The sequence below is a fragment of the Coffea eugenioides genome, chromosome 6, assembly GCF_003713205.1.
Source record: "Coffea eugenioides isolate CCC68of chromosome 6, Ceug_1.0, whole genome shotgun sequence".
Lineage (NCBI taxonomy): Eukaryota > Viridiplantae > Streptophyta > Magnoliopsida > Gentianales > Rubiaceae > Coffea > Coffea eugenioides.
The window spans coordinates 52,745,866-52,759,768 of NC_040040.1; the positions used below are offsets into that span (position 1 = coordinate 52,745,866).

Consider the following 13,903-nt stretch of genomic DNA (forward strand, 5'->3'; position numbering starts at 1 on the left):
ATGGATTACATATCCACCTTTTCTTGTCAATTAGATTTCGTATTCAGCAATTGAGAGTTCAAATCATGACTTAAGATAAATTCCAGAATGCAACATGGATCAATCTATGAATTTGTGAGGAGATTTTCAGTATCCAGGACTTCAAAAAGAAAAATCTGTAAATTAGCCAATGAGAAAATCTAATGTTGTCAAATGTAACGTTTTGCTGTGAAACTAAGCATTAGAAAACTAGCCGATCGAGAAAGTAAGGCGAAGGAAGGCAATGTGGAAGCTTAAATTGTCTGAAGCAGATGAAGATGATCCAATTTGGCTTACAAGCTCAAACAATCATGTCGGTAGAGAATTTTGGAAGTTCGATCCAAATCTTGGAACCCTTCAAGAACGAGCTGAAATTGAAAAGGTCAGAGAAGAATTTCGTAGGAAGCGTTTTGAGATCAAACATAGCTCTGATCTCCTACTGAGAATCCAGGTAAAAGAACCAGTCAATGATTTGTACTTTGTAACTTAACCAGCTGGAAGGTATTTTATTTCATGTACTCTTTCTTTTCGACTCTGGCTCTCAAAATCTTGAAGAGATTTTTCCTTGTGGAGTTCATTCACATAGAGCCAAAATCTTGAAGAGAATCTTCCATATAGACTTCAAATTGTTTGCTGTTTTTAAAGTTCAGCAGATTCTTTTATAATTACACATACTTCAAAAAAAGCAACTATTTTGATATATAGGACAACGATACTTACACTCCTAGATCATGTTTACTTAGTATTTTCTTTCTTGTTAGCAAGAATTGATCTTGATGGTGTATGATACTTCCAATTACATTGATATTTCGAGTTAATCTTGAAGAGATTCTTTCATATAGAGTCCAAATAGAGCCAAAATCTTGAAGAGATTCTTTCATGTAGAGTTCAAATTGTTCGTTATTTTCGAAGTTTGATAGATTCTTTTATTATGCATACTTAAAAAAAAAGGAAAGAAACTATCTTAATACATATGACAAACGATGCTTACTTATACTCCTAGATCATGCTCATACTAATCAGCAATAAAAGAAATCGAATTTGTAATTCAAAGTACAATAATAAAATCTTAATTAAGAGACAGGAGGACATTACTGTAACTAGGTAAAATGGCAAATTACCAAAAATTATACTTCATAATTCAAGAGGAATGTCTGTTGTATATATGTTTGATAATCCCCAAGGAGTAAGATTACTGTTTTCTTAGCATACTACTATTTAAGAGTTTGTTTTGTAGTTTGCCAAGGAGAATCCGTGTGAAATGAATTTACCACAAGTAAAAATAGCAAGTGAAGAAGAAATTACCGAGGAAGCAGTGGTAACTACCTTGAGAAGGGCACTAAGGTTTTACTCAAATCTCCAGGCAGAGGATGGGCACTGGCCTGGTGATTATGGTGGTCCTTTATTTCTTTTGCCAGGCTTGGTGAGGCATTTTTTTATTTTCTTTTTTTTGAACCATAAGCTAAATGAGCTAGTTATCGAGTTTTCTTATGAGCTAAATGATAATTATTGGTCAATGGTTCAAAATATTATTTGGGTTTCTTTTGGATTTTTGTATAAAGATGTATACGTCTGAATGCGTTAAGATCTAAACCTATTAAATTTAAGTGCTGAATTGAACTAATAAACATAACGTTAATGACCTTCGCATCGATGCACTTGTTATAATTATCTATTAGGCTTCTAAGGAATCTATTATCGTCTTGTCCCTAAACAACAATTTCCCATCAATTATATGACCCAATTGCCTGAGAAAATCATCTTGATTTGCAGATTATAGGTTTGTACATCATGGGAGCCATAAATACAGTTTTATCAGGAGAACACCAAAAGGAAATACGTCGATATCTGCACAATCATCAGGTTGGTAAAATATTCTTTTTATTAACAATTATTTTTTTCACTTAGGTTGGTGCAACATTTCTTTCACATCGATACACATTTCGAGCTAGATTCTTAATTAATATACAAAAGGATACACAAAATGTGGAATAGTGGATTACAAGGCATCTTATCTTTTTACGTGGGCACTAGACATCCAATCATTTGATTATTAAAGTGAATAAAACAAGTCATCAAATAAAAAAAAAAAATACTACATTGATATAATAGTGCATGATTGGACGGATTAAAACTTCATTGAATAACAGAAAATGAACAAACGCTTTTATCTTTTTTTTTCCCCCTCTTTTGTGGGAATGGAAAAAAGAATTGAAAGAGAATGCCTTTGGCAGAGTTTTATTGTAAACCTAAAAGTTTACACCGAAGAGCTCATTACTCATTCTTCTAGCCTTAATGGATTGCATTCTCTTGTAGTATTCTTTTTTTTTTTTTAATTCATTTATTATCACATTCCTTTATAAATTTTTTTTTGGGTATAATATCGATAAAGCATCTTTAAACCTTATATTATTTCCTCAATTTTTTATTATCGCATTCTTTAATAAAATTTTTTTTGTACAATTTAGTAAAGCCTCTTTATTTCTTGATTTATATTTTCTTTTTTTTTTTGAAAAGAAAGATAAGATAGACAAAATAAAGATATCTTAGAATTAATACCTCTTCACACATCATAAACACACTGGCAGGTGGTGTACGAGGTAGAAAATAGCGTTTTTAAGCACTATAATTAATAATAGCGTAATAATATTTACATGTCCTGAATGTTTTTTTAGGCCAAATGACAAAGAAGGAAGAGTAAATAATTAAACTAAGCAAATTTTTAAAATAGTCCTTAAATCTTTATCTTAATCCTTAAACCTCCAAATAAAACCAATTTCTCAAAAAAAAAAAATATTAGCATTTTAGTACCTAAGTATAAGTCTAATTTTTTTCAAATGCATATAACAACAATCAACTTGACTTAAGTTCAAGACCTGTACGAAGATGACTTTTTCCTCCAGAATGCGAGTAGAAATGGCATATTTATCATCAGACTGCTTATTACTGAAAAGAACCATTTGCAAAGAACATACTAATTAAAGAGTTACTTTTTTTTTGTTCGAACTGATTGATTGATCAAGTATTTCACAACATTTGATTTTGTACCCTTGGTAATCAGTTTTGCTCCCTTGTGGATTCTCCTTTCAACCTCTTGCTATGATTATCAGGGACATACTTATTTAATTAATTAAGTGGATGAAACAAAAACCAACAAACTAATTCATTTCGATTGAAAAATATTTTTAATATTTTCTTTGAGTAAATATATACTATTACTGTTGAATGCATGATAGATATACAGAATTTAAATTTTAAATATAAATTTTGATTAGTTATCATGCATCAGGATGACGGTGCACATATATTAATCATTTTTCTTTTAGATATTATTTATCGCATTATGTTTTTTGACGTGATATATGATTTATGATATCAAAAGGTGGTTGAAAAAAGTAATTAATTTTTTTTTCTATTTTTTAGTTTATTATGAACAAGTGTTCATCTGTATGTGCAGAATGAAGATGGAGGGTGGGGTTTACATATAGAAGGTCATAGCACCATGTTTGCTACTGCCTTAAATTATGTCTCTTTGAGGCTGCTTGGACAAGCAGAAGATGGTGGAGATGGATCCATGGAGAAAGCACGAAACTGGATTATCGATCATGGTGGAGTCACTTTCATCCCATCATGGGGAAAATTATGGCTTAGTGTAAGAATCCTTAACTGTTTTCCAAGTTTTCAACATTTACAAGTGTGAATGTTGCAATGCTATCACAAGTCACTAATAAGAAGTGTTTTAAGTGTGTTTGAATTGGAAATTTTTGGGGTTTTTTGTTTTTTTTGCGCATTTTGTACTCTTGCACTAGCACAGTTTTTGTGACACGATATTTGTTTAAAAAGATAAAAAGTTTATTAAAATGAATTTTTTAGGAATCATATGAAAAAGAATTTCGAAGTAATCTCACTTTTTGGACAAAATTCACTAGAATTACTTATATGTTTTCACCAATTAGCTAATTGAACACGAGACAAGTATATTGAATTACTAAAAATAGTTAGTTGAAGTGTTTGGTGGTAAGGTGTTTTTATCTTTCTAATTTAGGTACTTGGGGCTTATGACTGGAGTGGCAACAATCCTTTACCCCCAGAACTGTGGCTTCTTCCTTACTTTCTTCCAATACATCCAGGTCTGCTTGCTGCTCTCCTCATGGTCTTCTTGTTCTGTACGTGCATTTTCATTTAGTTAATATTCCAAACAAGCAAACAAGTCATGAAATTCTTTGGCAACCAAGTTTTTCTACAACTTCTACAGTGATATCTACAGTAAAGTTTTATACAAACACCCAAAAAACTCACCTTCCAAACTGACAAGTTTTCTAGATCAAAGACCGAATGCCTCTTTTGTGCATCTTTTCCATTTAAATAGAAAAACTCTGTACCTTCTCTCCTCCGTCAGAATATCTACCTCCCTAATGTATTAATTACATATATGCTAATATACATCTAATATAGTAGACCATAATCAGCTCTCCTTGATTAGTGCAATTAGTAGACTAGATCCCATAAGCAGCTGTTCTTGTCTCTAGCAGATCAGATCTCATAATCAGTTGCTGCCCATGACTTCCATAAGCAGCTGTTCTTGACTTTTACTTTTGCTAGCAGGCTGTCCTTGACTTCCATAAGCAGCTGTTCTTGACTTTTGCATTTAGTAGACCAGATCCCAACTACTGCCCTTGATACAAACAGGCCCAATATTTCACAGTTTAAAACTCATTATCAGGAATGTTACATCCAAAGCTGAGATGAATTGCAATTATACCAGCTTTGTTCTTTAACATTTTTAGATATATTTGCGAATTGGTAATATATCAACTGGTAAATAATTTATATTAAAGATGGATGTACTGCCTTTTTTTTTCAGTCATTTTATATGCTTTCATCTGACGTTGTTCTTGCCTCTCCCACTCATTCTTAGTTATCAAAGTACTTTGTTTTCTTTGTGAAAATGAATATTTCAACCAATTATTGATTTAACATGTCTTTTGTTTAACTTTATCATTTTCTGATGAGTTCTAAATCCTAATAATCTTGATAAGATATGTTTTCCAAGAGAGGTCATTTGAGGAAAAGGCAGAATCCTGCCAATCAAGTATTTCAGCAATTGGAATCCACAAGAAACCTGAATGTACTGCTCTTGCAGGTCGTATGTGGTGCCATTGTCGCATGGTGTACCTGCCTATGTCATATTTATATGGGAGGAGGTATGTTGGAAGGGTTGATGGCACTGTTCTATCACTCAGAAGAGAGCTCTATGCGCAACCTTACCATCAGATTGACTGGAATTTGGCCAGAAATCAATGTGCAAAGGTATGACATGATATCATGCTACTTTATCAATTGATAGAACTTTTAAAAACCAAAGGAGAGGAATTGGATGTTGGCAATGATATAGTGTCCATATACATTCATCGAATGCTTGCCATCGAGCCCTTCTTGAACCTGATAACTGGATAAATCTTTAAACTAGTTTCAGTATCAGATTTCACTCAGATAACTTAGATGCCATATGTTGGATAGCTATGTTATGGACCAGTCTGTCTAGTTTCCTGTTTCAGTTTGTTGTTGGCCAATCCCCATTAGCCCCTCATAGTCATAGTATAACTTTGTACTGAATCCTGAGTTCATTTGGCTTGCTTAATCATGTTGTGAGAGTTTGAAAGTTAAGAGATCAGATGGTTGAATTTAAAGCATAAGAAACTAAGTTAATTGAGATGCGTGGGGATCATGAGGTATGAAATTATTGCAGCTCAAAACACGTGGGAGCATGGGACAAGAAGAGTGATACTGGTCCAAGTTATCACGCCGCAAAGCTGCACTTTGCCCCATTGGCTAAGAAGGAATGATCTTGCCGTAGAAAAGAAAGGAAAAAGGGCTTCCCATAGAAAAGCAATCAGAAATGCCTTACCAACTCCTGTTAGGTTACATCCATTTCAAGAAGAAATCTATCCAAATGAACTCTTGAATCTTTTAAACAAAGAAGTCAGCTATCACATTTGTATGTGTGATCGAGTTGAGTCTTGCAATTATCCAGTTATCCTTACACTTCTATTGAACAAGAAGCTTATTTGAGTGAAGTCCAACCATCTTGATATCATACTAAATGAAAATTGCAGGAAGATCTGTACTACCCACATCCATTAATCCAGGACATTCTCTGGGGTGGTCTACACAAGGTTGCAGAACCTCTTCTGATGAATTGGCCTCTCTCTAAGCTGAGGCATAGAGCTTTAAGTATTGTAATGCAACATATTCATTATGAGGATGAAAACACTCACTATGTTTGCATTGGACCTGTTAACAAGGTATTTACTTCTGTTTAATCATCAATTTGCACTTCGAGTTCATTCAATCCATGGATTGTCTCATAAGTCAACTATCTAGTTACTGTAAATTAATTCAAATAGGAGACAAAGATCGTACTTGGCTTTCAATATATGACTATATAATCAGGCTTAGCTAAGAAAACAGCTTGAGCTAATTCCCAGCATGGTTTTCATTAGCATCGGCAACTTTAGGGAACTGCTGAGCATCGCTTACATTGCATATGCCAGAACTTGGCTTTGTTGGGCTGGTCATGTGCAAATGATACTTAGTTTGAACTAAATTCTTCTTGGCAGCAAGATATCATTATTGATAAGCTTCAAGATGTACTTATACAATGGGAAGGTCTTATATATCTCCTTTTAAGTTTTAACAGGTGCTAAACATGGTCTGCTGTTGGGTAGAGGATCCAAACTCCAATGCAATCAAATCCCACCTTGCAAGAATAAAGGATTACCTCTGGGTGGCAGAAGATGGCATGAAAATGAAGGTTTTGACACATTATTTTTTTACTATTTGAATTTTCCAAGTTTTCTGTTCTTATTGCAGACAATCTGTATATAAAACTGCGACGGCTTTTCTTTCCAGAAAATTTTCAGGCATTTTGTTTCCAAGCATACTACCAGCTTTTAATGCTGTGCAAACAATTGAATGACAGGGATATAATGGATCTCAGTTGTGGGATGCAGCTTTGGCAGTTCATGCAATAATTGCAACCAACCTTCAGGACGAATATGGGTTAATGCTTAAAAAGGCACACAAATTTATTAAAGCTTCTCAGGTACGTCACTTGGGGTGAAAATATAAGACATCTATACGATTTCTTTTGCTATGTATTTGTTCAGTAAATTAGTTTGGCCTCAAAATTTGTTCAAGATTGGGAAAGACAGTTCTGGAAATCCTGTTTCGTGGTACCGCCACATTTCAAAAGGTGCATGGCCCTTCTCCACTCCAGACAATGGCTGGCCGGTATCAGATACCACTGCAGAAGGCCTGAAGGTTAGATTCTGTTTATTCTCAGAATCCCATTTTTATCTTGCAAGATATTCTATTTGATTTCAACTGCAAAAGGAGGCATGCTTATTTGAGTGGTTCTACTTCCACTGACCTTACTTGCAGTAAGATCATTTAGTAATGACCGAACAACTGGGAATTATAACTCTTTCCTCTACATATGAGTTTCACCTGCAGCTGAAGCATGTCCATAACTAAAACGTTTTCTGCTTATTTTGATTCTATTGAAAGTTTGCTGTTATCAAAATACAAAACAAAATTGTAACCTTGGGCTTACCAAGTCTAGAATTTCAGAGACTGGTTATCCAATTTTTTAACACATTGAAAGAAGATGAAACTCAATACTGAGGGATGGAGAGCTAACATGCATGTTTGATATGTCATCTTTTCTCAAACTTATATACCTTTTGTTACAAGAGTATAATCTCCAACTCACATGCAGGCTGCTCTATTGCTGTCGCGTATGTCATATGATGTTGCTGGAGAAGCAATTGAACAAGAAAAGCTATATGATGCGGTTAATGTGCTTCTCTCCTACCAGGTATTATGTCTCTCTTCAGTCATCTATTACAGTCCATTGAGCTTTAATGCGCATTCTTTTTGTTTGATAGGAGGAAAACTCAAAAACACTTGGAACGTGAAATGGCCAGTTAATTCTGTGCTAGGTGTAAGATAGAATATGATTTTTGAAAATATACAAGCAAATCTAGATGTTATAACTGCAGGAGTGCGATAAGAGTGTATAAGTCTCAAGACAATTGTTCAAAAAGCTCTCTCACCTATTCATAGTCAGTGCACATATTGAAGTGCATTCTTAAAATGTATGAGGACTATGAATTCGATTCGAATGTGATTCAAACTCCATTTCCGTCAGTTGCCCCTGAATATTAATTTTACAATCTCTTTCACGACTGCTATTCATCCTATTAAGAATGAAGCAAGATGATATAGTATTAGTTCTTACCTAGAAAAAATGTGACTAATCTGTCTCACAAACACTTCTGAATGGCAGAATACTAGTGGAGGTTTTGCTTCCTATGAGCTCACAAGATCCTATGCTTGGTTGGAGGTACTTAAGATGCAACTTTTAGTGCTTGTTACTTAATAATGGATTTGCATTTGATTCAAGTGCTGCTTTTACCATGTTTGCCTTGTAGATGATCAACCCAGCAGAAACATTCGGAGATATCGTCATTGATTACCAGTAAGATTAGCCACATATACTTGGTATTCATGATCTTTCATGACATAACTTTTCTAAACTGAAGAAATTACTGTCTTGATGCGTCAAAGAGAACAAAATTAATGAAATCTGTGATAGAAGCAGATGCTTAAACAGGACCATGTTACAAACAAAGCATATTCATTTGTTATGAAGAAGAAACTTTTCTTCACTTCTGAGCTGAAAGTTTCTTGATATAGGTATGTAGAGTGCACTTCAGCAGCAATTCAGGCTCTCAAGTTTTTCACGAAAATATATCCAGGATATCGTAGTAAAGAAATAGAAGCATGTATTCAGAAGGCAATGAATTTCATCGAAAGCATACAACTTTCTGATGGCTCATGGTAATTCTTTTCTTCCATTCAGATGTCGCAACTTCTTTGAAAGCTTGACAGTTCAATGCCTAGTAATATATGCAGCAAGCTCCAAGTAAAACTGTGAAAACCAGACGAGGGAAAATCAACATGCTGGCAGTATGGATAATTGAACTCTGCTACTGCATGCAATTATTGTTAGCCTATGTTGAATCCGCAAAGCACATTGTTTGATTTTTAACATTCTTTAAGTGCATGACTCGAATTTAAATGCAGGTATGGATCTTGGGGAATCTGCTTCACCTATGGTACATGGTTTGGCATAACAGGCTTATTGGCAGGAGGAAGGACCTATGAGAATTCTGAGAGCATTAGAAAAGCTTGTGATTTTTTACTATCCAAGCAACTTCGCTTTGGTGGTTGGGGAGAGAGCTATCTTTCTAGTCAAAACAAGGTAAATGATTAACAGTAATTTTCACTTTAACATATCTATAAGTTTATCACAGTACAAGTGGTACAAAATCAAAATTTGAAGGAATACCTCTATGTAAAAAGAATATATATCAGTGTCTTTGATTAGTGACAGGAGGTGCTAAAAAACTCACTACTTATTTTTACCTTCTACCGCAGCAATAGGGTACCAGGAATCTAGGCTTTGGATTAAGCCATAGCTTTACACATTAAGAACATAACATGGGAGAAAAGGTTTTTGTATTTCTGCTAATACACCAGTTAATAGCTCGAAACAAGCATCGTTGTGAAGTTAGTAGGGATGTCATGGACGTGAGTTCGATTCATTTCTGCTAGATCTTTCTTCATCAAACCTTTGATGTTTCGAATATGTAGGAAGAATTGACAGAAAGGATCTTGTTATAATGTGTTTCATATCTCTGATTAGGTATATACAGAAATTGAAGGGAATAAATCACACATCGTAAGCACATCATGGGCAATGTTGGGTCTTATTGAAGCTGAGCAGGTACCTATCTCATTCATTTGTGAATCAAATTTTGAAGAATTTACAGTACATTGATTTCACAATCTAATTCTAAGTCACCGGTTTTTCTGTCATTAACATGCAATGGACTAGGCCAAAAGAGATCCAATACCTCTGCACCGTGCTGCAAAAGTGTTGATTAACTCACAATTGGAAACTGGAGACTTTCCACAACAGGTATAATGCATCAGAGTTTACATTTGCAAGGATAAAGGAAAGAACACACGCTCATTAGAGTGCTCCAAAGCACAATAATTTGACTACTATAAATCTACAGAAGTATAATTTGCTCATTTACGATTTTTGACAGGAAATTATAGGAGTGTTCAATAGAAACTGCATGATAAGCTACTCAGCCTACAGAAACATCTTTCCCATATGGGCACTAGGAATATACCTCAACAAAGTATTGCAACCTGGGAGGTGATCATGTTAACTCTAGATCTGAGCAACCAGAAGAGTCTCATTATGAAAGAAGAAAATGTACATTATAAATAAACTTGACAATGAGGTATCTTAGTTGTCAACGTGAAAATCCTATCAATGACATGGTGGAACTGAGCTGTAAATTTTATGCTGACACAGTTCTTTCTGCAAATAGATCTGTTTCATGATGGAAGAATAAGTGCTTAATGAAGAGTTGATTACATACTTCTTGTCATCTTTCTTTGCAAGGTCATAAATGAACTGATGTAAACAGCTCAAGTAATAGATAGGATTAAGCAAGAACTCTTTTCATTTTATCTCAAAGATTCAAGTATATGCAGTTTTAAGGACCCCAAAAAAAAAAAAAATGCTCCCAGTTGAGACACAGCATCCATAGAGCTTATAATATGCAGAAACCGGAATGAGCAAAGCTAACCAGCTTGAATAATGCGAGTTGGCCACCTGTCTGGTTGGGATTTATGTCCAATATTAGCTCGTGTAGTAGTGCACCTGTCTGGTTTAGAGGTGGATTTTTGCCCTCCACTCTCCAGTAACGCTTATGGTATTTAATTAGAGAGAGTAGATTAGTGCAACTGCTGTTTGACAAAATCATTATGAAAAAAAATAAATAAAGTGAGCTAAGCTTAATCAGTTCACTAGGAAGGGCAGGAAGCCATGAACTCACAAGAATCAAAGTTCCTGCAAATTCTTTCTAGAAAATAGCTTTTCGTTACTGCACCTTTCTAATTACAAGACAATCAATGAGAATGGGAAGAAAATTCCAAGGGGAATTTTTATTTTTTTCACAGATTCGCTAGATACAAAGAAACAGAGAACACAAATTCACAACCAACCAACCAAAGGAAACAAACATCTTTAGTCGGTTAGCCTGGAATTTCCCTGGCTTAGCGCATGTTGACATGCAAACAACTGTCCCAAGATCTCCTATTTTATGACTTATTCTGCTCAATTTGCTCCTGAATAAAATGATATTTGTTTCTTTAAATTGCAAAAAAACATATTTTCAAGCATCATTGGACAGAACGGTTAGATACAACAGCAATGAAGCTAGTTACATTCACAAATAGCAACAGAAGTTCAACAACTTTTGAAAAACTGTACGTCTCTTACAAGCTGAAAAATATAGGGAAGCAAAGAAGTAGGAGAAGAAAGAGAGGAGAAAACTTAAAGAGTTGTTGATATGCTTGTTCATCTTATGATTGCTAGACATATGTTTATGCCACACGCGTGGCAGTTGACAAAAGAAATTGTTCTTTCCTATGATCATTTGGTCCTTTTCATTTTAACGTTCCATGATTGTGGGAAAAATTGGCATTTGGAAAAAATATTAAAAACCCTTACTTTTGTCTTTTTTTTTTTTTTTTTTTGTCGAAACATTAGTTTTATATTTCATCACAAAAGCTTTACAGTAATTGGACAAAGGTCCAAACAAAAGAGACAACTGTCCCATGATGATGCTTGATGCGTTAGCATCTAAGATTGCGATTGACCCATTCTTCATCAAACCAGCTATTAAGAGCATGCAAGCTCAGTTTAATACTATCTAATTTCCCTGTATTAGCTAATGAAAAGGAGCACAGATGAAACAGGCTGCTAATGGACTGAATATCCTCTATTAGTGTTGCCAACCGTCAGCTACTATGTCTTGAGTCCACAATGTATCCCTTCAGTTTGCTGTTGTCCAGCTCCACCTCTATGTTTCTCCAACCTTGATTGGCGGCATTCATTAGAGCTAGTTTAACAGCTTCCGCTTGATCTTGCAGTGAATCTCCTGACATTCTTTCTCTAAGTGCCCAAACTGCATGTAGTTGGCCTGAGTAGTCTGTAGCTGTAATTCCAATTCCCACTGTAGACTGACTTTTATCTATTTGGGTATGGATCTTTAGTAGCATTCTCATGCACCCAGCTTCGTGATTTTGTTCAGCCCGTTGTTGTACTCCTGTTTCCTACATGATCCTTCTCTCATTCCTCCCTCTGTTAGCCTCTTCAAATTCCATCCACTCCATAGAAGCCTTTTCAATTATCCCATGAGGTTCCTTATCCTTATGATTGAACTCCCTATCGTTTCTGCCTTTCCATATTTGCCAGAGAATGTTGACTATGAGATTGATATGCTCATCATTCCCTCTGATCATTTGAGCTTTTATCACAGCAGACCACCACTTTTGGAAGTTATCTGTTAGGTGCACTAAACCATCCCACTGATCTGGAGCCATCTCCCATATTTCCTTAGCTTTCGTACATTGAAGCAACATATGTTCTAAGGTTTCCACACTTTCTCCATAGCCTCCACACATGGGATTTCCTTTGTTTGTTCTACTGAATATTAGCTCTCTGACTGGGAGAGCATCATGGAGACATTTCCAGATGAATACCTTCAGTTTTTGCTTCACATTCTGTTTCCACAGTGCTTCCCAGACAATAGTGGAGGTACCTTTGTAGCTTGGACCAGCCTCCTCTCCTGCATTTCCATCTTCCTGTTCCCTTTCCTTCATCCATCTCTTGTATCCAGATTGTACCGTATACTAACCATTCCGAGCATGTATCCAGTAGTAGCTATCTTCTCTTCTTGTCACACTTATTGGTATGCTCATAATACTTTCAGCATCTTGAAGGCAGAATGTCTTAAAGATGAGAACTCTATTCCACCTGCTATTGGTGATCAATTCTGAGACCTGTTTTAGTTGGCATTCTTGTGGCTTAGCAGTTGTTGGTTTTCCATCTGGCCTGTTTGGGATCCAATTATCTTCCCAGATTCTTGTTCCTCTGCCATTACCAATCCTTCTCCTTATTCCTTCTAGTACTTCCGTTCTTACAGCTGAAATACTTTTCCAGATCCAAGAGGCATTATTGGGGACCTTACAATTGAAAAGAGATTGCTTGGGATAGTATTTCTCCTTCAACACCTTACTGACAAGCAAGTTTGGTTGAGTAATCAGCTTCCAAACTTGTTTTGCCAATAAGGCTTTATTGAACATTTGCAGGTCTTTGAATCCCAATTCCCCAGCCTCTTTATCCTTTGTCATCTTCTTCCACCCAATCCAGTGCATCTTTTCCTTTCCCTCTGCCTCCCCCCACCAATAATTAGCCATTTTGGAACTAATCTCTCTACATAGCTTGGAGTTCAGTCTAAAGCAAGACATGGTATATATAGGCATAGCCATTGCCACTGTTTTGAGCATTATTTCCTTTCCTGCCTAACTCAATAATTTGTTCTTTCACCCTTGCAGTTTCTTGTCAATAGAATTCCTGATAAATCCAAACACTTGCTCTTTTGATCTGGTTATGATCATAGGCAGGCCTAGGTATTTACCCTGGCTAACTTGCTGCATTGATCCCATGACCTGACAGATTTCTTCCCTCACTGTTTGGCTCGTGTTCTTGCTAAAGAAGACTGCTGATTTGTCCATGTTAATGAGCTGTCCTGTTGCCTCTTCGTACACCTTTAGGATCTTTCTAAGTTTATCAGCTTCTTGAGTACATGCTCTGCAAAACACTAGAGAATTGTCTACAAAGAACAAGTGTGTAATTGCTGGAGCCCCTCTATTAATTTTTACCCCTGTCAGC

General features: G+C 35.5%; 1 protein-coding gene across 1 annotated transcript; it reads left to right on the plus strand.

The window, feature by feature from the left end:
• Positions 1-262: 262 nt before the first annotated feature.
• On the plus strand, positions 263-10,445 carry LOC113775380 (cycloartenol synthase 2-like). The gene is made up of 18 exons (XM_027320226.1): positions 263-469; positions 1,256-1,441; positions 1,792-1,881; positions 3,476-3,670; positions 4,064-4,148; positions 5,162-5,328; positions 6,135-6,323; positions 6,719-6,832; positions 7,001-7,123; positions 7,219-7,341; positions 7,799-7,897; positions 8,369-8,425; positions 8,514-8,560; positions 8,779-8,922; positions 9,169-9,346; positions 9,791-9,871; positions 9,983-10,066; positions 10,200-10,445. Exons 1-18 carry the CDS (start codon positions 263-265, stop codon positions 10,314-10,316), a joined length of 2,286 nt encoding a protein of 761 aa, XP_027176027.1. The 3' UTR covers positions 10,317-10,445.
• Positions 10,446-13,903: the final 3,458 nt, after the last annotated feature.

Bases quoted from the DNA above. Each gene is read 5' to 3' on its own strand.
- LOC113775380 (XM_027320226.1), top strand. From the start codon at position 263: ATGTGGAAGCTTAAATTGTCTGAAGCAGATGAAGATGATCCAATTTGG. The intron at 6,833-7,000 runs GTTTTGACACAT...ATTGAATGACAG, and splicing joins AAGATGGCATGAAAATGAAG to GGATATAATGGATCTCAGTT. The intron at 9,347-9,790 runs GTAAATGATTAA...ATCTCTGATTAG, and splicing joins ATCTTTCTAGTCAAAACAAG to GTATATACAGAAATTGAAGG.